The sequence below is a fragment of the Chiloscyllium punctatum genome, chromosome 48, assembly GCF_047496795.1.
Source record: "Chiloscyllium punctatum isolate Juve2018m chromosome 48, sChiPun1.3, whole genome shotgun sequence".
In the NCBI taxonomy this organism is placed as follows: Eukaryota; Metazoa; Chordata; class Chondrichthyes; order Orectolobiformes; family Hemiscylliidae; genus Chiloscyllium; species Chiloscyllium punctatum.
The window spans coordinates 23685996-23711338 of NC_092786.1; the positions used below are offsets into that span (position 1 = coordinate 23685996).

Below are 25343 nucleotides of genomic sequence, written 5' to 3' on the forward strand. Positions count from 1 at the left end.
ATGGATTTAGTAAGGGAAGATCATGCATGATAAAACTGTTAGAATTCTCTGAAGAGGTAACAAGTAGGTTAGACCAGAGAAATCCAGTGGATCTTATCTATTTAGACTTCCAAAAGGCCTTTGATAAGGTGCCTCACGGAAGGCTGCTGAGTAAGGTGAGGGCCCATGGTTTTTGAGGTGAGCTACTGGCATGGATTGAGGATTGGCTCTCTGACAGAAGGCAGAGGGTTGGGGTAACAGATTCTTTTTTGGAATGACAGCTGGTGACAATTGGCATCCCGCAGGGTTCAGTGCTGGGGCCGCAGCTGTTCACTTTACATATTAATGATCTGAATGAAGAGACTGGGTGCACTCTGGTGAAGTTTGCTGACGATATGAAGTTAGGTGGACAAACAAGCAGTACTCAGGCAGTGGAGAGGCTGCAGAAAGATTTAGACAGTTTAGGAGTGTTGTCCAAGAAATGGCTGATGAATTCAATGTGAGCAAATATGAGGTTTTGTACTTAGGAAAAACGAATACAGGCATGGACTATTTTCTAAACAGTGAGAAAATTCATAAAGCCAAAGTACAAAGGGATCTGGGAGTGCTAATCCAGGATTCTCTAAAGGTTAACTTGCAGGTTGAGTCTGTGGTTAAGAAAGCAAATGTAATGTTGTCACTTATCTCAAAAGGGTTGGAATATAAAAGCAGCAACGTGCTTCTGAGACTTTATAAAGCTCCAGTTAGGCCCCATTTAGAATACTGTGTCCAATTTTGGGTTCCACACCTCAGGAAGGACATACTACACTGGAGCATGTTCAGTGGAGATTCACAAGGATGATCCCTGGAATTGCAGGCCAAACATATGATGAATGCCTGAGGATCCTGGGATCATATTCAATAGAGTTCAGAAGGTTGAGGGGAGATCTAATAGAGACTTATAAGATAATAAATGGCTTAGAAAGGGTGGACGCAGGGAGTTGTTTCTGTTAGGCAGGAGACTAGAACCCGTGAGCATTGCCTTAGAATTAGAGGAGGTCAATTTACAACAGAAATGAGGAGACATTTCTTCAACCAGAGAATGGTGGCCTATGGAATTCATTGCCACGGAACGCAGTGGAGGCTGGGATGTAAAATGTCTTCAAAAAGCAGAGATTGATCAATTCTTGATCTCGCAAGGAAGGGTTACAGGGAGAGTGTGGGTAAGTGGAGTTGAAATGGCCAGCAGTCATGATTAAATGGCAGAGTGGACCCGATGGGCCTACTTCCACTCCTATGTGTTATGATATTATATCCCACTGTGTCCTTTAACAACCTTCTACACAACTCTACAGATGTTTGTATCATCTACAAACTTACTAGCCCACCCATCTACATTTTTTTCGAAGTCAATAATATATATTGCAAATGACCCAGTACAGATCTCTGCGGAGCACCACTACTCATAGACCTCCAACCAGAAAAGCACCTTTCCATCACTACCCTCTGCCTTCTATGAACAAGCCAATTCTGAATCCATGCAGCCAAGCCATCATGGATGCATGCATCGTGATCTTCTGAATGAGCTGATCATGAGAGACCTTGTCAAAAGCCTTATTAAAATCCATGTAGATAACATGCACTGCTCTATCCTCATCGATCACCTTTGTTTTTGTTTGAGGAGGTGACAATCAGGTTAGCTCCTGCATTTAAGCTGTGGAAATAATCTACAATCGTCTCGCATTGCAAAAGTTGTCAGAATATAGCTTGTAGAAGTTTAAAAGCCTTGTACGAAACTAGCAACTTAACAAAGCTCACTCTGAATTTTCAGAGTAAATGTTATTACCATCTTGAAAATTAAATGTTTATTAAGTAAAGAAAATTAGGCTGGTTGAAGAAAATGACTTGAATAAACAGCGAGATCTCTGACTTCATTAATAAATTACACCATTTTCTGACCATTATACACGACAGATTCTTTATCACCCACATATTAAGAAGATAATATTAGCAATTTTAGCAATACCTACAAAGTTTCTAAAATGATGCAAAAAGACCCAAATTCAGGAACTTGTCCTATACGCTAAATCTGCCCAAAATGTCTCTCATATCAGTTGCCTTAAATGGATGTTAGGTCCCTTGCATATAACAAAGGAACTAATATCTGTAAAAGCATCCCACTTTGGAAAGTAAGAACATTGACTTTCCAGACTACCTTTCAGTTAAACAAGCAAAAATTTAAGGGGCAGCTGAAGACCATCAATAAGATTTCTTTCTTTTTAAACTTGGCTTAGTGTGCATCCAAAACAAGAACAGGTCCTGCCAGTTCCACAACACGACTGCAGGACTGCATTCACCTGGCTTATAGTTACAAAAATCTTATAGTTTTGTCAGTGCAGAATCTGTACCATCCCAAGGTCAATAAGGAGAACTCACTGACTTCATCCTCAAGAGTAACGTCTAGAAGACGCACTAGAAAACGATGCTTTCACACACTGTCACAAAGGCAAACCTCCAAATGAAGAGTCACTGACAATGGCACAGACATTCTTGAACTAATTTAATAAGAAGTTAACTACTAACAGTCATGGCTAAATGATAACATTCTCACCTGTGTGGACCCAAGCTTAACTCTAAAAACTTGAGCACCAAGGCTAATACCACAATTTTAAAAAATGATATGGTCAATATTTTCATCTTTTGATGCGGTGATGCGTCAGCCTAATGAAATTTCTCTGAGCTGCTGCAATGTCAGTATACCTTTCCTTATATTAGGTGCCCAAAACTGTACAGAGTTTCCAGTGGAGACCACAGACTATGATAACACTTGTTTAGATTAGAGTGGTGCTGGAGAAACACGGCAGGTCAGGCAGTATCCGAGGAGCAGGAAAATTGACATTTCGGGCAAAAGCCCTTCATCAGAAATGATGAAGACCAACATTTCATTTAGAACATTCCTGATGAAGGGCTTTTGCCCGAAACGTTGATTTTCCTGCTCCTCGGTTGCTGCCTGACCTGCTGTGCTTTTCCAGCATCACTCTTATCTAAATTCTGGTTTCCAGCATCTGCAGTCCTCACTTTTGCCTCTATGATAACACTGTTTTCTCTCCATAGATGTTGCCAGACCTGCAAGTTTCTCCAACAACTTCAGCTTTTGTTTGAGATTTGATTAGTCTCTTGTACAATTTTAGCAAAACCTCCCTACTCCCTAAAGACCAATATTTCATTTAGAACATAGAACATTACAGCACAGTACATGCCCTTCAGCTTTCCATGTTGCACCGCCCTGTGAAACCAATCTGAAGCCCACCTAACCTACACGATTCAATTCTCGTCCATATGCCTATCCAGAGTTTTGTTTGGTGCAGCATGACCTCGTAGTTCCAAAACTCGATCCCTCTACCAATAAAAGGTATTACACCATATGCCTTCTTAACAGCCTATCAACCTGGGTGGCAACTTTGAGGGATCAATGTGCATGGACACAGAGATCTCTCTGCTCATCTACACTACCAAGAATCTTACCATTCACCCAGTACTCTGAATTCTTGTTACTCCTTCCAAAGTGAATCACCTCACACTTTTCTGCATTAAACTCCATTTGTCACTTCTCAGCCCAGCTCTGCAGCTTATCTATGTCTCTCTGTAACCTACAACATCCTTCAAAGCTATCCACAACTGTACCAACCATAGCGTCATCCACAAATTTACTAACCCATCCTTCTACGCCCTCATCCAGATCATTTATAAAAATGACAAACAGCAATGGACCCAAAACAGAACCCTGCAGTACACCACTAGTAACTGAACTCCAAGATGAACATTTCCCATCAACCACCACCCTCTTCTTTCAGCTAGCCAATTTCTGATCTAAACCATCAAATCGTCTCAATCCCAATCCTCTGTATTTTGTGCAGTAGCCTATCATGGGGAGCCTTATCAAATGCCTTATTGAAATTTGTCCTTCCCATTAACCACAACTTGGATGCTAGCTTTTTGTGATTCATGGATGCGGATTCTCAAATCCCTCTGCTCCAAAGCATTCTGTAGTGCAAGGTTTGTGAAGGTTTGTAGCTCAGGTTGAGGTTTAGGGTGTAGGTTTGCTCGCTGAGCTTTGGTTTCATATCCAGATGTTTCATTACCTGGCTAGGTAACATCTTCAGTGGCGACCTGTATTCTGTAGTCTTTTCCATTTAAATCTTTTTCTATTTTTCCTGCTAAATTCCATAACGTCATGTTTCTCGACACTATATTCCATTCGCCCTTTTTTATCTGCCCACTCACTTAGCCTGTCTATATCCTGTAATGGACCATACCAAACCCCCTCAAAGTGTTTGAAAAAGATGGCCGAGGCCCCAATCTTTTCTTAATTTTAAAGGCAATTGTAAGACATTGTATTCTGGATACAATTCAATTAGTCAGACTACCAGACTTGAAGCAAAACTTTATTCTACCACACTTTATTCTTACCCTGTAGTTTAAATACGAACCAAAGAATAAAGAATTGGAATAATGTAACTTTACTGGAGACATTAGCAGAATAATAGATAATTTAACTACTAAACAGCAACTGTTCCAATAATAGGTAACACCCTTGAATAGGCAAGTCCAATAAACAGACAGTCTAACATGCAATTCTGGCAGCAGGAAGAGAACCCAAGCTTATAGCTGTAATAGAGAGAGGAATAGCTTCAAGAACCCAGCAACTACTGAAAATTAAACTAAAATTGTGATTCTATAGGAGCTTGACTCCACCCATACATGCCGCTTCTATTGCTTCAAGTTATAAAAAAACCCAAGGCCTCACAAACTGTTTACTTTATTGACTTGGAACAGACTGCTCAGAATCTCTGTCTCAACTTCTCTTCATGACAAAATGGATGAATTATTTCTTAAAGTCCATAACATCATCGAAGTCCCTCTGCTGATTCTTTGCATCATCCTCACCACTTGCCTTCCCATCTTGGCTGTAATACACTTGCTATCCTCATCCAAGTCATTAATATATATTGTAAACAAGTGTGCCCCCAGCACCAGTCCCTGTGGCATACTGCTAATTACAGGTTTCTATCCTAAAAATGGCTTCCTTAACCCAACTCTGTCTTCTATTAGTTATTCAATCATGTACCCATGCTAATATACTACCTCCATCACTTTATTAAACCCCCTAATAAATCAGTGGGAAATTCTGAAACAGATTTGTAAAGATATTTCAGTTATCTGTAAAAATAATAGGGTGGTTATGGTATGGGATTTTAACTTTCCAAACAGACTGGGACTGCCACAGTTTAGATGGAGAGGAATTTGTTAAGTGTGCACAAGAACATTTTCTGATTCAGTGTGTGAATGTACCTACTAGAGAAGGTGCAAAACTTGACCTACTCTTGGCAGGGCAGGTGACTGAGGTGTCAGTGGGGGAGCACTTTGGGGCCAGCAACAATAATAATGCCAAAGGATTGACCAGATCTAACAGTTGAAGTTTTGAATTGAAGGAAGGCTAATTTTGATGGTATTTCAAAAGCTGATTGGGTGCAGATGTTCTCAGGTAAAGGGACTGCTGGAAAATGGAAAGCCTTCAGAAATGAGATAACAAGAATTCAGAGACAGTATATTCCTGTCAGGGTGAAAGGAAAGGCTGGTAGGTATAGGGAATGCTGGATGACTAGAGAAATTGAAGGTTTGGTTAATAAAAAGAAGGAAGCATATGTCAGGTATAGACTGGATAGATCAAGTGAATCCTTAGAAGAGTATAAAGGCAGGAGGAGTATACTTAAGAGGGAAATCAGGAGGGCAAAAAGGGGACATGAGATAGCTTTGGCAAGTAAGGTTAAGGAGAATCCCAAGGGTTTTTACAAATACATTAAGGACAAAAGGGTAACTAGGGAGTACATACGACCCCTCAAAGATCAGCAAGGCAGTCTTTGTGTGGAGTCGCATGAGATGGGGGGGCATACTAAACAAGTACTTTGCAACAGTATTTACTGTGGAAAAGGATATGGAAGATATAGAATGTAGGGAAATAGATGGTGACATCTTGAAAAATGCCCATATTACAGAGGAGGAATGGTAGATGTCTTGAAACACATAAAAGGTGGATAAATCCCCAGGACGTGATCAGGTGTACTCCAGAACTCTGTGCGAAGCTAGGGAAGTGATTGTTGGGCCCCTTGTTGAGATATTTATATCATCGATAGTCACATGTGCGGTGTCAGAAGACTGGAGGTTCGCTTACATGGTGCCACTGTGTAAGAAAGGTGGTAAGGAAAGGACAAGCCAGGGAACTATAGACCAGTGGGCCTGACGGGTGGGCAAGTTGTTGGAAGGAATCCTGAGGGACACAATGTTCATGTATTTGGAAAGGCAATCACTAATTAGGGATAGTCAATGTGGCTTTATGCGCGGGAAATCATGTCTCTCAAACTTGATTGAGTTTTATTGTAAAAGTAACAAAGAGGATTGATGAGGGCAGAGCGCTGGACGTGATCTATATGGATTTCAATAAGGTGCTCGACAAGGTTCCACATGAGAGACTGGTTAACAAGGTTAGATCACATGGAATACAGGGAGAACTAGCCATTTGGATACAGGACTGGCACAGAGGAAGAAGGCAGAGGGTGGTGGTGGAGGGTTGTTTTTCCAGACTGGAGATCTGTGACCAACAGAGTGCCACAAGGATTGGTGCTGGGTCCACTACTTTTAATCATTTATGTAAATGATTTGGATATGAACATAGAAGGTATAGTTAGTAAGTTTGTAGATGACACCAAAATTAGTGGACAGCAAAGGAGGTTACCTCAGAGTGCAACAGGATCTTGATCAGATGGGAAGCATGTTGTGAAACTTGAAAGGGGTCAGAAAAGATTTACAAGCATGTTGCCAGGGTTGGAGGATTTGAGCTATAGGGATAGGGTGGGGCTTTTTTCCCTGGAGCGGCAAAGACTGAGTAGTGACCTTATAGAGATTTATGAAATTATGAGGGGCATAGACAAAGTCTTTTCCTTGGGGTGAGGGAGTCCAGAACTAGAGGACATAGGTTTAGGGTGAGAGGGGGAAAATATAAAAGGGACCTATGGGGCAACATTTTTACGCAGAGGATAGTGAGTGTATGGAAAGAGCTGTCAGAGGAAGTGGTGCAGGCTGGTACAATTGCAACATTTAAAAGGCATCTCGATGGGTAGATGATAGAGAGGGTTTAAGAGGGGTATGGGCCAAGTGCTGGCAAATGGGACTAGATTAGGTTAGGATACCTGGTCAGCACGGATGGGTTGGACCGAAGGGTCTGTTTCCGTGTTGTACATCTCAATGACTTTAGGTTCATTTCAATACATAGCCTAGCCCATAGTACCTTCTCAAACACCTTTTGAAAATTCAAATAGAGTACATCCACTACTTGCCCTTTATCTATCCTGCTAGTTACCTCCTCAAAGTGTTCCAGTAAAGTTGACAGGCAGGACTTCCCCTCAAAGGCATACTGACACTGTTTGATCATATTACGTATTTCTAAACACTCTGCTATTACATTCTTTGTAATAGACTGTAACATTTTTCTAATGAGAAGTTAAGCTAACTAACCTGTAGGTACCTTCTTTTGCCTCCTTTCATTCTTAAATAAAGGCTTTCATTAGCAGTTTTCCAATCTTCTGAGGCTTTTCTAAAATCTAAAGGTTCCTGGAAAATTATTATTAGTGCATACACTATCCCTGTAGCTCCTTCTTTTAATGTGCTAGGTTGCATCCCATCAGCTCCAAAGGATTTTCGGTCACTAGTTTCCCTAAAACATTTTCTCTAGCAGATTATGTTTATTTCCTCGTTTCCTTTTGCCTCTTGAAAATGTAATAAATTTTCAAATGCTTTTATAGTGCCTTCTACATTGAAGAGTGATGCAAAGTATTTATTCAATTCCTTAATATTTTCCCAGCCTCATTCTCGAAGGGGCTTTTGGAGCTTAGCTTTGCAAAATTTAACCCTTAAAACCTTTTAGGTTAATTGCTCGTTGTTTTAACTGCAATTTCTAATAGTTATTCAATAGTTAAAAAAGAACTTCAATTACTACAAATGTAAAGGTAAAAAAGCTAGGTCACATTTTCCATGGATTCCAGGGTTCCTTCATCTCGAGTCAGATTAAAACTCCTGCTCCAGTACTCAACTCACAAGGACTAATAAGGCACCGTGCTGCTCTTCACCTCTTCATTTCCTACTAATAAATACACAATTACATCATAAAGATAGTGAAGTGAAATTATTAAAGCAGACGGAATAAAAAATTGTAATTAACAATTTGGAAAAATTATAATGAACCTGATTTACTTCCAGCTGCTGATTTTTCAAAGATAAAAACAACAAATTTGCAAACAGTCAGCTTTAGCCAAAAATATCACCATTTTACTTTTTGGTAGTTAAATTGCATTAAGAGCTGTGATAAACCTAAATAAACAAATGCATTACTTTACATTTTCACTTCATTATAGCATTAAACTTTCTTTAAATATCATAAAACATTTGTAAGTTGATCAAAGCAGCACGCAAGAATATCTATTATGTATATACGTCGCTTTGCGCAGCAAAAGCTCCAAAAGCACTTCTCATGTAACTAAGCCATGTAAGGACGCATTAGGACAGATAATCAAATGCCATGGATTTTTTAAGGAGAGAGAGAGCGAGAGTGAGAATTAGTGATGGAATACCTGAACTTGGACTTTGGGTACTCGAAGGCATTGTCACCAACAGTACAGAATTTAAAAGGAGGATCTGCGAGATGCCAGAATTGGGCGGGGTATGCATATCTTGGAAGGCTGTAGGTGGTTACAGAGATTGATCATAGAAGGATTGGAAAACAAGTTGAAAACTTTAAAGTCACGCCATTGTTTCAGGTGGAACCTCTAACATCAAGAAGCACAGGACTGATAGGTGAATATATTTTAGACTATGTTTGGATAGCAGCAGTATAGATGAACTTTAATCCACAGAGGGCAAATCATAGAAGACCAAACAGCTGTATGTAGGACATGAACTCAACAAGTATAATTTCTTTTTACTTTTCCCATGTGGAACTCCTATCCCAGCAATATAGAATGCATGAGAATTTGGAGAAGATTTGTAGCTCAGGTTGTAAGCTTGCTCACTGAACTGGTTGACTTGTTCTCAGACGTTTTGTCACCATGCTAAGTAACATAATCAGTGAGCCTCTGACGAAGCACTGGTGTTCTAGCCCACTTGCTATTTGTCTTGCTCTGTTGTGGTGGGTGATAGCACTCCCAGTTCTTTTTCTGAGGGGTGGGTAAATAGAGTTCAAATCAATATGCTTGTTAACAGAATTCTAGTACGTGTCTTTGTTTGGTCTGTCCTAAGATGGATGTAATGTCCCAGTTGAACTGGTGTCCGTCTTCATCTGTGTGTATGAATACTAGTGATAGTTGATCATGTCTTTTGGTAGTGAGTTGGTGCTTATGTAACCTGGTGGCTAGTTTCCTGCCCGATATTCAATGTGATGTCTGTTTTAGTCCTTGCGGGGCATTTTGTATAGGACGTTCATTCTGCTGGCTGTTGGTACAGGGTCCTTTAAATTCATCAGGAGCTGTTTCAGTGTGGTGGTAGGTTTGTGGGCTACCACGATGCCTAAGGGCTTGAGTAGTCTGGTCGTCATCTCCGAAATGTTTTTAATGCATGACAGGATGGCTAGAGTCTCTGACGTGTTGTGTCTACTTGCTTAGGTCTGTTGTGTAGGAATCGGCAGACTGCGCGTATCGGTTATCCATTGTTCCTGAATACATTGAATGTGTTTCTCCTCAGCTTCTCGTAACTCCTGAGTGCTGCAGTGTATTGTGGCTCATTTAAATAATGTCCTGATGCAGTTCCATTTGTGGGCATTGGGATGATTGCGCCTGCAGTTGAGTATCTGGTCAGTGTATGTGGCTTTCCCGTAAACATTGGTCTGCAGCTCTCCATTGGCTTTTTGGCTCCAGTATAGTAAGATACACATTGCATCACAGAAATGAACTTAAAGCACTCTGGCAGAACTGCTTACATCCTTTCTCAAGTAAAGAGTTCAAAACTGTACACAAGACTCCAGATGTGATCTTACTAAGATCCTGTACGGCTGCAGCACATCCCAACTTTTATATTCCACTCAGCTTGCAATAAAAGTTTTCCATTTGCCTTACTAATCACTTCCTTCCTGACTAGTAACATTTTGTGATTCACTTACCAGAACACTCAGATTCCTCTGTACCTCCAAGTTCTGTAATGTCACTCTATTTAAGTACTTTACTGCTTTTTATTTTTACTGACAAAGCAGACAAATTCACATTAGCCTACATTGTACCCCATATACCAAATATTTGCCCATTCACTCAAAGATTCTGCAAAGGGATGCAGATTGCCTATCATCTAACAGCTTAAACTCTTACCTAGTTTGTTGTTATCAGAAAATTTAGCCACCATATATTTGGTCCCTTCATCCAAAGAGATTGACATAATTGAGGCACCACTATTTATTCCTTTTCAACCCCACTAGTTACAGCATGACAACCTTTAAAAAAAGGTCCATTTATACCTGTACTCTGCTTCCTGTTAACCAGCTAATCCTTGTTAATATTCATGTTAATACGTTATTTACACTATCAGTTCTTAACTCGAGCAGTAGCCTCTGAGATATGTTACTTGTATAGCTCTTCCAAAGTACATCATCAAATACCTTTGGAAATCCAAGCACGCTACATCTACAGATCCTTCTTTGTCAACCTTATTTTATAATCACACAATTAAGTCTAATAAATTCATTAAACATGATTTCCCTTTCCCAAAACCATGTTGACTCTGCATACTCTCATTAAGACACAACTCCTGAATACTAATTCTAGCAATTTCCTGGTGATAAATGTTAGGCTAATTGGCCTATAGTTTCTTGCTTTCTGTCATGCACCTTTCCAGAAAAGAAGAATTATATTTGTTATTTTCCAATCACTGGCATCCCTCCAGACTCTAAGAAAGTTTGGACGATTGTAACTTAATAGCTGATAACTAGGGGAAAGGTATAACTAGAGAAAGGGTAGCGTCCATTAAGGGCAACAGTGATAATTTGCGCTTGAAGCCAGAGGACATAGATAGGGTTCTAGATGAATACTTGAATGTGTTGGTATTCACTGGTGAGAGGAATGATATAGGTATAGAAATCAGGGAGAAGGTCTGTGATACAAATAAAGAAATTAGCATAGACAGAGAGGAGATTCTGAGTGATCTGGCAGGCTTTAAGAGTAGCTCACTGTATGAAATGAGGCCATAGGAGAGATGCCAAAGGACTGAAGAATAGTCTATATAGTACATTTATTCAAGAAGAGAACAGGAATAAACCAGGAAACTACAAGTCAGTCAGTGTAACCTTAGTGGTAGGGAAACAGAGGGCGGCACGGTGGTTCAGTGGTTAGCACTGCTGCCTCACAGCGCCAAGGACCAGGGTTCAATTCCAACCTTGGGTGACTGCCTGTGTGGAGTTTGCACATTCTCCCAGTGTCTGCGTGGGTTTCCTCCGGGTGTTCCGGTTTCCTCCCACAATCCAAAAATGTGAAGGTTAGGTGAATTGGCAAAATTACCCGTAGTGTTCAGGGATGTGTAGGTTAGGGGCACTGGTTAGAGGAAACGTAGAGTTATAGACTAGGGAAAGCGGCCTAAGTGCGATATTCTTCAGAGAGTCAGTGTGGATTTGTTGGGCCAAATGGCCTGTTTCCACACTGTGGGAATTTAAGAAACTATCAGAAGCATGGTTAGTAAGTTTGCGGATGACAGCAAAATTGGTGATATAGTAGACAGTGAGGAAGGTTATCTAAGAGTACAAAGGGATCTTGATCAATTGGGCCCTGAGCTGGGGAGTGGCAGATGGAGTTCAATTCAGATAAATGCAAAATGTCGAATTTTGGTAGCACGAACAAGGTCAGGACTTACACAGTTAATGGCAGCGCCCTGATGAGTGTTGTCAAACAGAGAGATCTAGGAGTTCAGGTACATTGTTCCTTGAAAGTTGCATCGCAGGTAGACAGGATTTGGTACACCTGCTTTTATTGCTCAGACCATTAAGCTATAGGAGTTGGGAATTTAAGGCCAAATTGGAGTACGGTGTACCCAGTTCTGGTCACCATGCTATTGGAAGGATATTATTAAATTGGAGAGGGTGCAGAAAAATTTACAAGGATATTACAGGGATTGGAAGACTTCAGTGTAAGGAGAGGCTGGATAGTCTGGGACTTTTTTCCACTGGAGCATAGAAGATTGAGGGGTGACCTTATAGTGGTTTACAAAGTCGAAAGGGCATAGATAAGGTGAATTGCAAAGGTTTTTTCCTTAGACTAGGGGAGTTCAAAGCTAGAAGACATAATTTTCAGGAGAAAGATTTAAAAGAAACCGGAGGAGCAACATTTTCACACAAAAGGTAATTCATATGTGGAAAGAGCTGATAGAGGAAGTGGTGGAAGCAGATACAATTACAACATTTAAAAGATATTTAGGTAGTACATGCATAGGAAAGGCTTAGAGAGACATGGGCCAAACACAGGGAAATGGTACTAGTTTAGTGTGAGAAACCTGGTCAACATGGATGAGTTGGACTGAAGGTCCTGTTTATGTTCAGTTTGACTCTACAACTCTACAATTAATCTGCACTTTAGGCAGCAGGGATTAGTCAAGAACAATCAGAATGATTTTGCTAAAGGGGAGATCACGTCTGACCAACTTGGTTGGCTTTTTCAAAGAGTTGACCAGGTGAGTGGATGAAGGTAATGCCCAGTAGTTAAAAGCCCACGAGTTCCAAGTAAATTTGGCTAATTAGATCTAGAATTTGGTAACTTGCATGAAGCAGAGAGTGATTGTTGTGAGGTGTTTTTGTGACTGGAAGCTTGTGCCTAGTGGGGATCTGCAGGGATCAGTATTGTGACCCATGCTGTTTGTGGTACATATAAGTGATTTAGACGTGAATGTAGGAGAATAGATCAGTAAGTTTGCAGATGACATGCAATTGGTGGGGGGGGAGGGGGTGGTGGGTGTTAAGGGTGGTAAATAGTGAGGAGGATAGCCTCATATGGACAGGCTAATCAATGGCAAATGGAATTCAATCCAGATAAATGCAAGCCGATGCATTTGTACAGAACAAAGACGACAAGGTAATACATGATGAAGCATGTACCCTGAGAAGCATCAACCAGAGGGACCTTGGTGTGCATGTTCACCAGTCCTTTGAGATATTGGGGCAGGTAGATAAAGTAGATAAATACATGGGATATTTGCCTTTATTAACCAGGACAGAATTTAAGAACAGGGAAATAATGGGTGATCTATATAAAATGTTGGTGAAGCCGAAGCTAGAGTGTTGAGAGTCTGGAGTCCACATTATAGGGAAGATGTGATTGCACTTGAGAGGTTGCAAAGAGATTTACCAGGATGTTGCCTGATCTGGAGATTTTTGGCTATCAAGGAAGATTGGATAGACTCTGCTTGTTCTCTTTGAGAAAAGGAGCATGAGGGGGACGATTGAGATGTATAAAATAACAGAGGCCATAGATAGATGGTGGAGGGAACAATGAACAGGGGCAACAAGTTTACAGGGGATGTCAGGTAAAATGTTTTTACTAGGAAGAAATCTGGAACTCACTGCCTGCAAGGGTGGTAGAGGCAGAAATTCTCATAATATTTAACCAGCAGATAAGTGTGCACTTGTGATGTCAGAGGATAGAAGGCTGTAGGCCAAGGCTGGAAAATGAGATTAGAATAGTTCAGTGCTTGTTTTTGACAAGCTGAAGGGCCTTTCTCTGTGCCTCTATGACTTATATGACTTTATAATGCCTCCAATGTCTTTGCAACCACTTCTTTTAAGACCACAGGTTGCAGGCTGGCAGTCCAAGCTCTGTGCTTAAATGCTCATTGATCAAATGTCACAAATCTCCTTTCAAAACTAAATCCAATAAATCCAACTCCTTTTAAGAAACAGAAATTACACAACAACAATCAGACCAAAAACAGTTATAAGTAGACAAAGACCTTCCTACCCTTACCCAACTGATGCTTAAAGATAAAGTTCAAATTGTATGAACTTACCAAGAGAACTTCCTGTGCCAATCCTGGAACTTCCATGCAAACAAAACATGCAGTTCCTTTAAAAGCTGGACACATGTACTGGACTAGGCCAGACCCCCTTAAAATATTTTAAGGTAGCCTAGATCCGAACTTTTTCTTATTTTTAAGGGCAAATGTGAAGTGGGTGTTCAAGGTGTGACACAACTAGTCAAAGCACTCAACTTTAAGCAAACCAGAATTTATTAAACACTACAGCTGAAACACAAACAAAAAGTGGAATTCGTAATAACTATTGGAAAACTTAACTGATCCAATACAGCAACTTAACTAAAGAACTGTTCCAACAGAGTAACATCCCATTAATACACCCTTTGGCATTAAGGTAAATTCAAGCACAGATTCTGACAGGTAGCAGGGGCCAACATCCAAAGAGATTTCAGGAGAAAGTCAGAGGAATTCTTTACTGAAGCTTGCAAGTCCTCTGGACTCTCACATCTTGTGACTGCTGCAGCTAAAAACAAACTAGAAAAACTTGAACTGGGAGAACTGACCACTCCCTTTCCATTGTTAAACTAGATGCTTCGGCACCTCTGCAATTATGACTGCTCTTCAAAAAAAAATCCAAGGACAAAATAACCTTTTTAAAGTGACAGCATCATCACAGTTCCCTCTTGAAAGTAATATTAAAATGAAAGTAAGATTCACCACTGAGAAAAGGATAGCATTTATATGGCATTTTTTTGGGGTCAATGTATATCTCAAGGCATTTTACAACCACTGAAATATTTTCAAAGTGTGGTCTCTGTTAAAATACAGCTAATTTGTCCTGAGTCACACTCCTATAAACAGCAATCTGACAATGACCAAATAATCTGTTGCTGTGACATTATTTGAATGACAGGTATAGCAAGGACACCAGGAGTAGATTCCCTGCTCTTTATGTCATGGGATGTATTACAGTCATGAAGTTGCACCCACAACCTTCAGGCGTAAGGACAAAGGTGTTATGAACTAAGTCGCAACTAACACTGCTGAAATTACAGCAATTCCAATTTCTAAACCAATGGTATTGAATTAATTAATAATTACTTGCTGTAACACAAAGTATCACTCTTCCCTAGGTAATTCATAAGTTATAATATCATGTTTATTTTTACCAAGAAAACAAACAACTCAAGGCCAGTTATTGTCACAAATATATATGCTATTTGATTCTTCCAGGAGAGAAGTCTTTGAAAAGATTAATATTCAAACACAAACACATCTGACAATAAAATGGAACGTATTGTGATGAAGCTGTCACTTTAACAAGGTTATTTTATCCTTTTTTTTTGAAGAGAGGTTGTACGGCAGAGGTGCTGAGGAGTCTAGGGAGTTTAACAATGGAAGGGAAGTGACCCGTTCTCCCACATCAGGATTTTGAATTTTTTAGCTGTAAGCAGTCACAAGATGTTATAGTCCGGAAGTGTTGCAAGCTTCAGTAGAAGATTTCTCTGACTTTCTGAGATCTCTCTCTGGATGTTGTCTCCTCCTGCCTGTCAGAATCTGTGTTTGAATTTACCTTTATGCCAAGGGGTGCATTTATGGGATGTTACTATATTGGAACAGTTAATTAATAATAATTACTTTATCGGATCAGTTAAGTTTTCCAATAATTAAGTTACTCAAAATTCTGTTTTCTTTTGTTCTTGTTTCAATTGTCGCATTTAAATAAATTCTGTTTTACTTAAAGCCAAGTGGTTGACCAGTTGTATCATACCTGGAACACTCACTTCACATCTGCCTTTAAAAATAAGAAAAAGTTAGGGTCTAGGCTACCTTCTTAAAATATTTTGAGGGGACCTGACCTGGTCCATAACAATATTATTAACTAATTTATTACAGAAAGCCAGAATTATATATTATTTAGAGTCGCAGAGTCATTCAGTCATATAAAATGCAAACAGACCCTTTGGCACAACTCATCCATGCCAACCAAATATTCCAAACTAAACCAGTCCCACCCGTCTGCATTTGGCCTGAATCCCTGCAAACCTTTCCTATTCACATATTTATCCAAATGTCTTTGAAAGGTTATAACTGTACTTGCATCTGCCACTTCATCTGGCAATTCATTTCACACACCAAGCATTCTGAATAAAAAGTTGCCCCTCGTGTTCTTTCTCCTTTCACCTTAAAAATATGCGTCCTAGTTTTGAACTCCACCAACTGAGGGAAAAGACCTTTACTATTCACCTTATCTATGCCCTTTATGATTTTGTAAATCTCTGTAAGGTCACGCACTCAACCTCTTACATTGCAATGTAAGAAGTCCCAGCCTATTTTTACTAAAATCCTCCATTCCTGGTAGCATGCTTTCATGTGATGAGGAATACATTGTTCTGTAGAAGATTGGCTACTGTGTCCATAAAGCTATTATTCATTTAGTCTACAACTGGAATAACCTACACATTTATTTTTATAATATTCTCAGTTTCTGTACTTTCAAGCTGAATTTTTGCCGGTTCCATAGATTTTTCTACATAAAGCTTGTTTCCTAGTCAAGCCTTTTATGAAATTATTATCTCTGCCCAGAAATGGCATTAAGGAGACTTGTTTTATATACGATATACTTAATTCAACCTAGGGATAATGTTAAATGATAACCTTGCCTGCACTAAGAATAAAAAATAAATGTGTGACTAGCCAGTGCCACCTCCTGGTTATATTATAAAGTAACACAGCTGTCATTTAATTAAATAACTTAAAGGTTCATCAGCTTACTCTGATAGGAGTATTTTTCCTGTTTGGCCTTCTCTATGTTCTAGAGCTACTCATCACACTCCACCAGCAAAACTCACTGCCAGCTTAAAAAAAAGGAAAGCATCCATTTCCTTATAAGGACCTTGCACATGCTCTGCACTATGTTATTTCAACTGTTTTAGAACAAAGAGGCTAAAATAGAGGTCATGTCACAGTCTCATGTTCCTGAGCTTTGAAGCTGGATTCACAAGTACAATCACCTAATTCAACACAAATTCTTTCAAATTCCAACTCAATTCTTTTCTTAATTTTAAGCTCTGAAATTGTGCTTTTTTTAGTGAAGGTGTAAACCTCTAATATCAAAATATCCATTTCTCTCAACAGATGTTGACTGGCCTGCAGAGACTTCCAGCATCTTCTGTTTCTATTTCAGACTTCCAGCATCTGCACTATTTTGTTTGTGTGTAAGGCCTTTTATGTTCCAAGGACACTGAACCACTTATCTCAAAGCCAGTTCCATGGTAGTCTTACTCAAAGGGTAAAGTCTGATAGTTCAACTGGGAAATAAACAGTGATCTTAAATTCTTTTAAATAGAACATAAAATAATACAGCACAGTACAGTATAGGCGCTTCAGTCCTCCATGTTGTGCTGGCCTTTTATCCTACACTGACATCAAACTAACCAACATACCCTTCATTGTACTAATTTCCATGTGCCTATCCAAGAGTCACTTAGTTGTCCCAAATGTATCTGACTCTACTACTGTTACGACATGAGGTAAACCCCTCTGCTAACTTAACCCTGACACACAGAGTTAAAGCTCACCTTGTGCGCAATCTGTTAAGTTTCAAGAGGCAAAGAACGATCCCAGATCTATTTAAATTAAAATTAACAATTTTATTATTTAAATCCAAAAGAGATCATTAAAACAACAGCTATTTACAACTCCTTTCTCTTAAACCTATCTTTTACCTCCCACTCTACAATACTAGTCAGATAAAAAAACCTCGATTAAGATTTAGGAAAAAAATTAAACTTCAAAACCAGCCAGCCTTTTCAATTCTCCTTTGTAGATTTTCCTCTGTACTTGTCTGTGTTGTCTTCTCTTCGGTCTTCTGCTACACAACTTTTCTTATGGATAGATACCTTTCAGAGAGCTATTCAACTGACAGTCTGTAGTTGTTGGTGCTCTTTGATGCTCTCCCGCAAACTATTCAAAATGTCTTATTTTATATCCCAAAACATCCACAAAGCTCTTGGGCACAGAATTCTGCTCATAATATTGAATTCCTCTGTCAAATCTTTTCTTAGGCCTTTTTGCTCTAAACATCAGCTTCTCCAGTATATCACAAACTGATAAATAAAACATGGAAGATTCCTAAGTTTATGATGTTTTCAGACTTTATTTTCAAATGTAGGGTGCACAGAAGAAACCATGTGCTCTGCGTTGGAGTCAGCCTGACAGTACACCTGGGGTTTGTTTAGTTGTTAGAGATCAAAGGACTGAGATTGTTTTATTGAGAGGGAGCTACATGATATTTATGCTTGAAAACAAATTGCAGCAATTCTTAGGTATCTGGGGTGGCACGGTGGCTCAATGGTTAGCACTGCTGCCTCACAGTACCAGGTAGCCAGGTTCGATTCCAGCTTTGGGCAATTGTCTTTGTGGAGTTTGCACATTCTCCCAATGTCTGCGTGGATTTCCTCCAGGTGCTCCAGTTCCTCCCACAATCCTAAAGATGTGCAGGTTAGGTGAATTAGCCACGCTAAATTGCCCATAGTGTTCAGGGATGTGTAGGTTAGGTGCAGAATGCAGAATAATAGGGTAGGGGAATGAGTTTGGGTGGGTTACTCTTCGGAGGGTCAGTGTGGACATGTTGAGCCAAAGGGCCTGTTTCCATTCTGTAGGGATTCTATAAAAAATAGTCTACAATGAATAGACACTGAATATTCTAAGCTCCCAGTAACATATAATGAACATCAAGTTGTAAACTGTTGTGTTGCAAACTGTCCTTTTGCTTGTCAGAAGAGGGAGATGGCAATTAAAGATAATTGATTTGCATTTCTACTTGGAGACAAAGCTAATATGGTTCCTTTTGCCATGGAGAACAGGGAAGGCGGCGGCATTCTGTTTCCATACTGCTGATGACCCTTTAACCCCAAGAGCTACAATTTGCTAATAGGTCTATTGTGGCACTACATCAAATACTTTTTGGACATTCATAAACACATTAACCCAAATGAATGCCGGCAATCCTCTTATTTATTTAAATAAATCAATCAAGTTAATCAAAAACAATTTATCTTCACAACCAATATTTCCTTTTGTTATGACTTCACACTTTAACAAGTGCCACCTGATTTTGTTCCCAATTACTTTACTTAAAGTCATCTCACTACTGATATTCTATTGGCGGGCCTGCGTTTGTTGGGTTTAGCCCCCTCCCCATCACCTATGCAACTCGATGGACAACTTCCCTACATTACAACTGTGACTGCACTTCAAAAGTACTTCACTGACTTTAAACACTTTGGGATGTCCTGAATTCATGAAACACATTATATCGATATAAATCTTCTGTCTTTAGCTTTGTCATCTCTCCTCCAAAAGGCCATTTTTCTTTTGAAGATGATTCCAAGATATGAAACAAAAAACCTAAATGTTTATGAGGAAAACCTCACAGAATGCAACTTGTTTTTATTAGCGATAATCCTGAGGATATGAGTCTGAAGGGGTGGATTAAAACTTCAGCAAAAATAGTATCAATTTAAGCAGCACAAATAATCATATGTAACATCAGTAACAAACTGCCTAACTAGAGTCTACAGGCTTAAAACAGTAGTCAAAGCAAAAGGGCAATATTAAAAAGGAAATTAGAAAATAAAACAGCATGAAAGTAAAATCAAGAAAAACACAAATAACATTTATAAACACAGCAAAAGATTGACTAAGGAAACAGCATGTTTGATTACTTACCAGGGTGGTGCCAGAAGACTAGAAAATTGTAAATGCTACAAAGATTTTCCTGCCACTGCATTAATAGAGGAAATCAGCACCGCTAACATAATTAAATGTGCACCTAGAGCTGGAAACAAGTACCACCCATACGCACACATATTGTGCTACTGATGTCCAAGGATGTCTTGCAACCCTCACACCACTTGGTATTCCTTAACGTAAACATCTCGATGCTGAGTCACTGGCACTAACATCACAGGCCGTGTGGCTATTTAGGTGGTGAGTGCACAATATGCAGTTATAGTGACAATATATACAGCCTATGGATAAACCTTACAAATAGAAACCAGTTAATTTAACTTTGGTTGTGGAAATACTTTTAGAACCAATAATCCAAGACAAAGTTAACTGTCATTTGGACAAGTGTGGAGGTCTGAATGAAGTTTCCTCGAAGAAGTCCTGCTTTTCCTAATGAATATTATTGACCCAGTTGTGTGTGCATAAGGTAATATTTCAAACTTAGCAGGTTACACAAAACTTGCAAGTACCGTCAACTGTAAGGAGGATTGTAATAGGCTTCAAGAGGACAGACAGGTCGGTGAAGCACAGGCACATGTTTAAGAAAATTTAGTGATTTACTTTTGTTGAATGAATGAGGAAAGTCAATATCAAATCATTCTAAAGGGTGGTGGAGCAGAGATATCTGGAAATTTGTGTGCTAAACTGGTGGCAGGAGATGTTGAGGAAGAGACACCCTGGACTTTACAAATAGCACCTCACAGTACAATAGCAAGGAAGTTGTCATAAAATTTTATAAAATGTAGGTTCAACCTCAACTGAAGTACTGTATTCAATTCGGGCACCATATTTTAAATAGAATATGAAGGTTCAGAGACAGCACAAAGAAGATTTAAGAGAATCCAGGAATAAGCAGCTTCAGATAGATGGATATACACTACCAGTTGGAGTTGACCTCCTCTGACAAGAGAAGGTTGAAAAGACATTGGATGGAGGCATTCAAACTAATGTGGGGTTGAGAGATTGTTCCCATTGGGTTTGCTTTCTTTGAAAACCAAGTGGAGATTTATTTGAGATGCATAAAATTATGATGGCAGGGTTACATTGTATAGGAAAGACCCATTTCCCTAAACAGAGAGACCAATAACCTAAGGAATGGTACCATGGATTCAGAGATTTGACGTAAGTGGTGGATAATTTGAGCAGGGTTGAGGAATAATTTTGTCCAGTGGTGGATCTACAACCAACTAATGAAAAGGGAAGGAGAAACAAAACCCTTAATTGCATTTAAAAACAAACTTGAATGCACACGTGCAGTGTTTTAACCTGTAGGATGATGGCAGAAGAAGGGATTAGATGTGGATTGGCTTTCTTCACTAGCACAAACACAATAAGGTGAATGTCTTCCTTTTGTGCTGAAATCTGTCCATCCTTCTGTGATTCACCCAAAACTTATTCACCCTCTTTGTTGTGAAAGACCTTTGTGAACTTGTGTATTGTGAATCAACGTGTAATCAAAATTCAAATGTAACCCATTCTCAGTCATTTCATTTATTAGATTAGTTAAATATAACAGCAAATTTCTAAAAGTTGAGTGATATTTATAATCATGCAGGTATTTATTGGTCAAACGCAGAACTACTTTGATAGATGACAAGGCAGTTCTAATACTTAGCTACTTTCAAGCAACCTCTGACATACCAGATTTTCATTACCAAGCAAATACATACCGGTCATGGAACTTTCTGATGTAGACAGCTGCTCTCTCAGTTTCTCGACATCATCCGGATGAACCTGATCATACAAGGTACTTCCAAACCATTCAGATTGTGGATGATTTAAAACAGGTGTAACAGAGTCTGAAACATAGATGATTCTTCCGGTCTCAGCTGCAGCTACAAAAAGGAATCCATCTGCTGCCTCCAAAATCAAATGTTTCAACTCCTGAAAGAGAAGGGAAAATATGTAAGTTAAAATTCAGAATCACATTTCACTGTACCATGCGGGTTGTTTAGTTTAGACATTTCAATGAAGATCTACCATAAAGAACTAATAACTTATTCTCCCTCATTTGCAGACTAAGAGAAACACCAAATTCAATCCTGGAATGAGAAGGTTGTCCTAGGAGGAAAGACTGAGTAGAATGGGCCAATATTCTCTGCAGCTTAGAGGATTGAGAAGTGACCGCATTCAAACATATAAAATTTTTCAGTAATTTTCAGAGGTGGCTCATTCCACTGACTACGGAGTCCAGAAATGAGAGTCATAGTCCTTGAACAAGTGGCAAATCATTTCTGATTGAGATTAAGATTAGATTAGATCAGATCACTTACAGTGTGGAAGGCCCTTCAGCCCAACAAGTCCACACTGACCCTCCGAACAGCAATCCACCCTGACCCATTCCCCTACATTTACCCCTTCACCTAACACTACGGGCAATTTAGCATGGTCAATTCACCTAACCTGCACATTTTTGGACTGTGGGAGGAAACCCACGCAGACATGGGGAGAATGTGCAAACTCCACACAGACAGTTGCCTGAGGCGGGAATCGAACCTGGGTCTCTGGCTCTGCTAACCACTGTGCCACCGTGCCGCCCAAGAGAAACTTCTTCATCGCGAGATTTACAAATCTTAAGAATGATCTATTTCAGAGGCTTGTGGATGCTTGAGCATTTTCAAGCCTCTGATTGATAGGCACTAAGGGGATAAAGGAACAGGATCGAAGCATAGTAAAGTCAGCCATGATGTAAATGAATGGCAGAGCATGGTCTAGGGGTGTATGATGTACTCCAGCTCTTTCTTGTCATGTTCAAGTCACAGTTCAACATATTTTCTATGTCCTTATATGAAATCTGTAATTAGAATTCTCCAATCTATATTATATCAGTTGCCAGTTGTGTGGCACTCTTTACTCAAGAATGACACTCTCCCCATGTGCTTCTATTCAACAGCTACTTGACAGATTACTTTATTAACTTTTGCTTTAAAACAAACGTCATGTAGAAGCAACACTTGTGGTGTTCAGTTTGTAGGGGTTATGACGAACAGCAAAATGCATTCAAACTATTTATCTTTGAAACACTTCGAAAACCATGTTGCAAGTTTGCTCGCTGAGTTGGAAGGTTTGTTTTCAGGTGTTTTATCACCATGCTAGGTAACATCATCAGTAAGCCTCCGATGAAGTGCTGGTATTACGTCCTGCTTTCTATTTATTAGCTCAGTCTCTTAAGGTGGGTGATATTTCCGGTTCTTTTTCTCAGAGGTTGGCAAATGGGGTCCAAACCGATGTGTTTATTGATGGAGTTCCAGTATGAATGCCAAGCCTCTAGGAATTCCTGTGCATGTCTCTATTTAGCCAGGATTCAAAACCGGAACAACATCAATAAACACATCAATTTACCACAGTACCTTTCATTCTCTTTTGTTCTCAAGAGTACAGTCCCAGCTTTTCCAACCCAACTTTGTAGCTAGAATCCTTCATCCATGGAACCTTTCGACTAAATATTTTCTGCACTCTCTCAAGAATTCTGACATCCTTCCTCGTGCAGTCCGGAACTGGGCACCGTATTCTAGGTATGGTGTAACCAAAGCTTTACATTGGTTCAGCATAACTTCCCTGCTTCTATCCTCAATTCCACAACCGTAAGACTCCATATGCTTTCATAACTCTCACTTACAAAAAATATTATTATTCAAGCAGAAGGGCCATTATTGAGCAATGGTAAAAGTGCTCTCAAAGACTCTGTAGTACCAATGATAATCCTCCTAAAACTGCACTTGAAGTTATGTATCGTCAACAAAGAGTGTGGTGCTAGAAAAGCACAACCAGTCAGGCAGCATCCAAGGAGGAGAGTTGACGTTTCAACCATAAGCTCCTGATGAAGAGATTATGCTCCTCAAATGCTGCCTGACTGGCTGTACTTCTCCAGCACCACACTTTTCGACTCGGATCTCCAGCATCTGCAGTTCTTACTTCCTTCTTGAAGTTATGCATGTTAAAGCACTTTACTTTCAGTACTAAGCTTGTATAATCACAGCTATACCAATAAATGAAGGGTAAACATAAACACAAATTATTCAAAGTTACCACAGGTTAAATAGGACACAAACATTTTTATTGACAACATATTAAAAACAGCTCCAACACAGCACCATGACATGGCGGAGCCAGTGTTGGACTGGGTGGACAAAGTTAAAAATCACAAGACCAGGTTATAGTCCAACAGGTCTATTTGGAAGCACTAGAAGGGCTTATGCCCGAAACGTCGATTCTCCTGCTCCTTGGATGCTGCCTGACCTGCTGCACTTTTCCAGCAACACATTTTTCAGCTCTGACCTCCAGCTGAAAGATGGAGATCAGTCCTCACTTTCTCCTTTTGTTTATGATATTCAAGATTACAGTGCGACTTAACAGAATTAGTTTTATTCAGGACATCTGACATTTGGCTAATATTAAGGTTGACACCAACATCCACCTTCATAGGTGATCGGATGCCATGACAATGGGGCATTCTGTTATTCTTAGGGATGCTCAAGATTTTGCCAACAGGGGCATCTGGGTCATTGACAGTAGCTTCTTTTTTGGTTGTTATCTCATTCACCAACTTGTTTTTCACCACTGCTTTGTCGTTTTTCTTCCCTGCATTTTAAGACTAAGCTGTGTTAGCGATTTTTGAGAAGATTTGTAGCTCAGGTTGATAAGTTTGTAAGTTAGCTCGCTGAGTTTGAAGGTTTGTTTTCAGACATTTCGTCACCATACTAGGTAACATCATCAGTGAGAGTCTCCGGTGAAGGGCTGATGGTATGTCCCCCCTCTCTATTTCTAGGTCTTGGTTTCTGAAGGTGGGTGATGTCATTTCCGGTTCTTTTTTTCAAGGGAAGGTAGATTAAATCCAAATTGAGTGTTTATTGATGGAGTTCTGGTTAGAATGCCATGTCTCTAAGAATTCTCGTGCTTGTCTTTGCATCACTGCTGCCTCACAGCGCCAGAGACCCGGGTTCAATTCCCACCTCAAGTGACTGAGTTTGGAGTTTGCACATTCTCCCCGTGTCTGTGTGGGTTTCCTCCGGGTGCTCTCCGGTTTCCTCCCACAGTCCAAAGATGTGCAGGATCAGGTGAATTGGCCATACTAAATTGCCCGTAGTGTTAAGTAAGGGGTAAATGTAGGAGTATGGGTGGGTTGCGCTTCGGCGGGTTGGTGTGGACTTGCTGGGCCGAAGGGCCTGTTTCCACACTGTAATGTAATCTAATCTAATCTAATCTAATCACCTGTCTGAGGATGTGTGCGTTGTCCCAGTCAAAGTGGTGTCCTCCTTTGTCTGTATCTATGGAAACTAGAGAGAGTGGGTAGTATCTTTTGGTGGCTAGTTAGTGTTCATGTATCCTGGTGGCAAGTTTCCTGCTAGTTTATCCGATGTAGTGTTTTTTTTTACAGTTCTTGCATGGCATCTTGTAAATAACGTTAGTTTGTTTGGTAATACCTCATGGATCCTTTAGGTTCATTAGTCGCTGTTTAAGTATGTTGGTAGGTTTGTGGGCTACCATAATGCCAAGGGGTCCGAGTAGTCTGGAAGTCATTTCTGACATTTCTTTGATGTAGGGTA

The 25343-nt window shown here is 39.8% G+C and overlaps 1 protein-coding gene across 8 annotated transcripts in view; it reads right to left on the minus strand.

Moving 5' to 3' along the window:
• Positions 1-25343, minus strand: part of arnt2 (aryl-hydrocarbon receptor nuclear translocator 2) — a 454524-nt gene that overhangs the window by 366627 nt on the left and 62554 nt on the right. For all 8 annotated transcript variants that reach the window (XM_072564841.1, XM_072564840.1, XM_072564847.1 and 5 more), the window contains one exon: positions 21468-21681. In XM_072564841.1, the coding sequence (XP_072420942.1) occupies positions 21468-21681 (214 nt within the window). The remainder of the gene's footprint in view (positions 1-21467; positions 21682-25343) is intronic.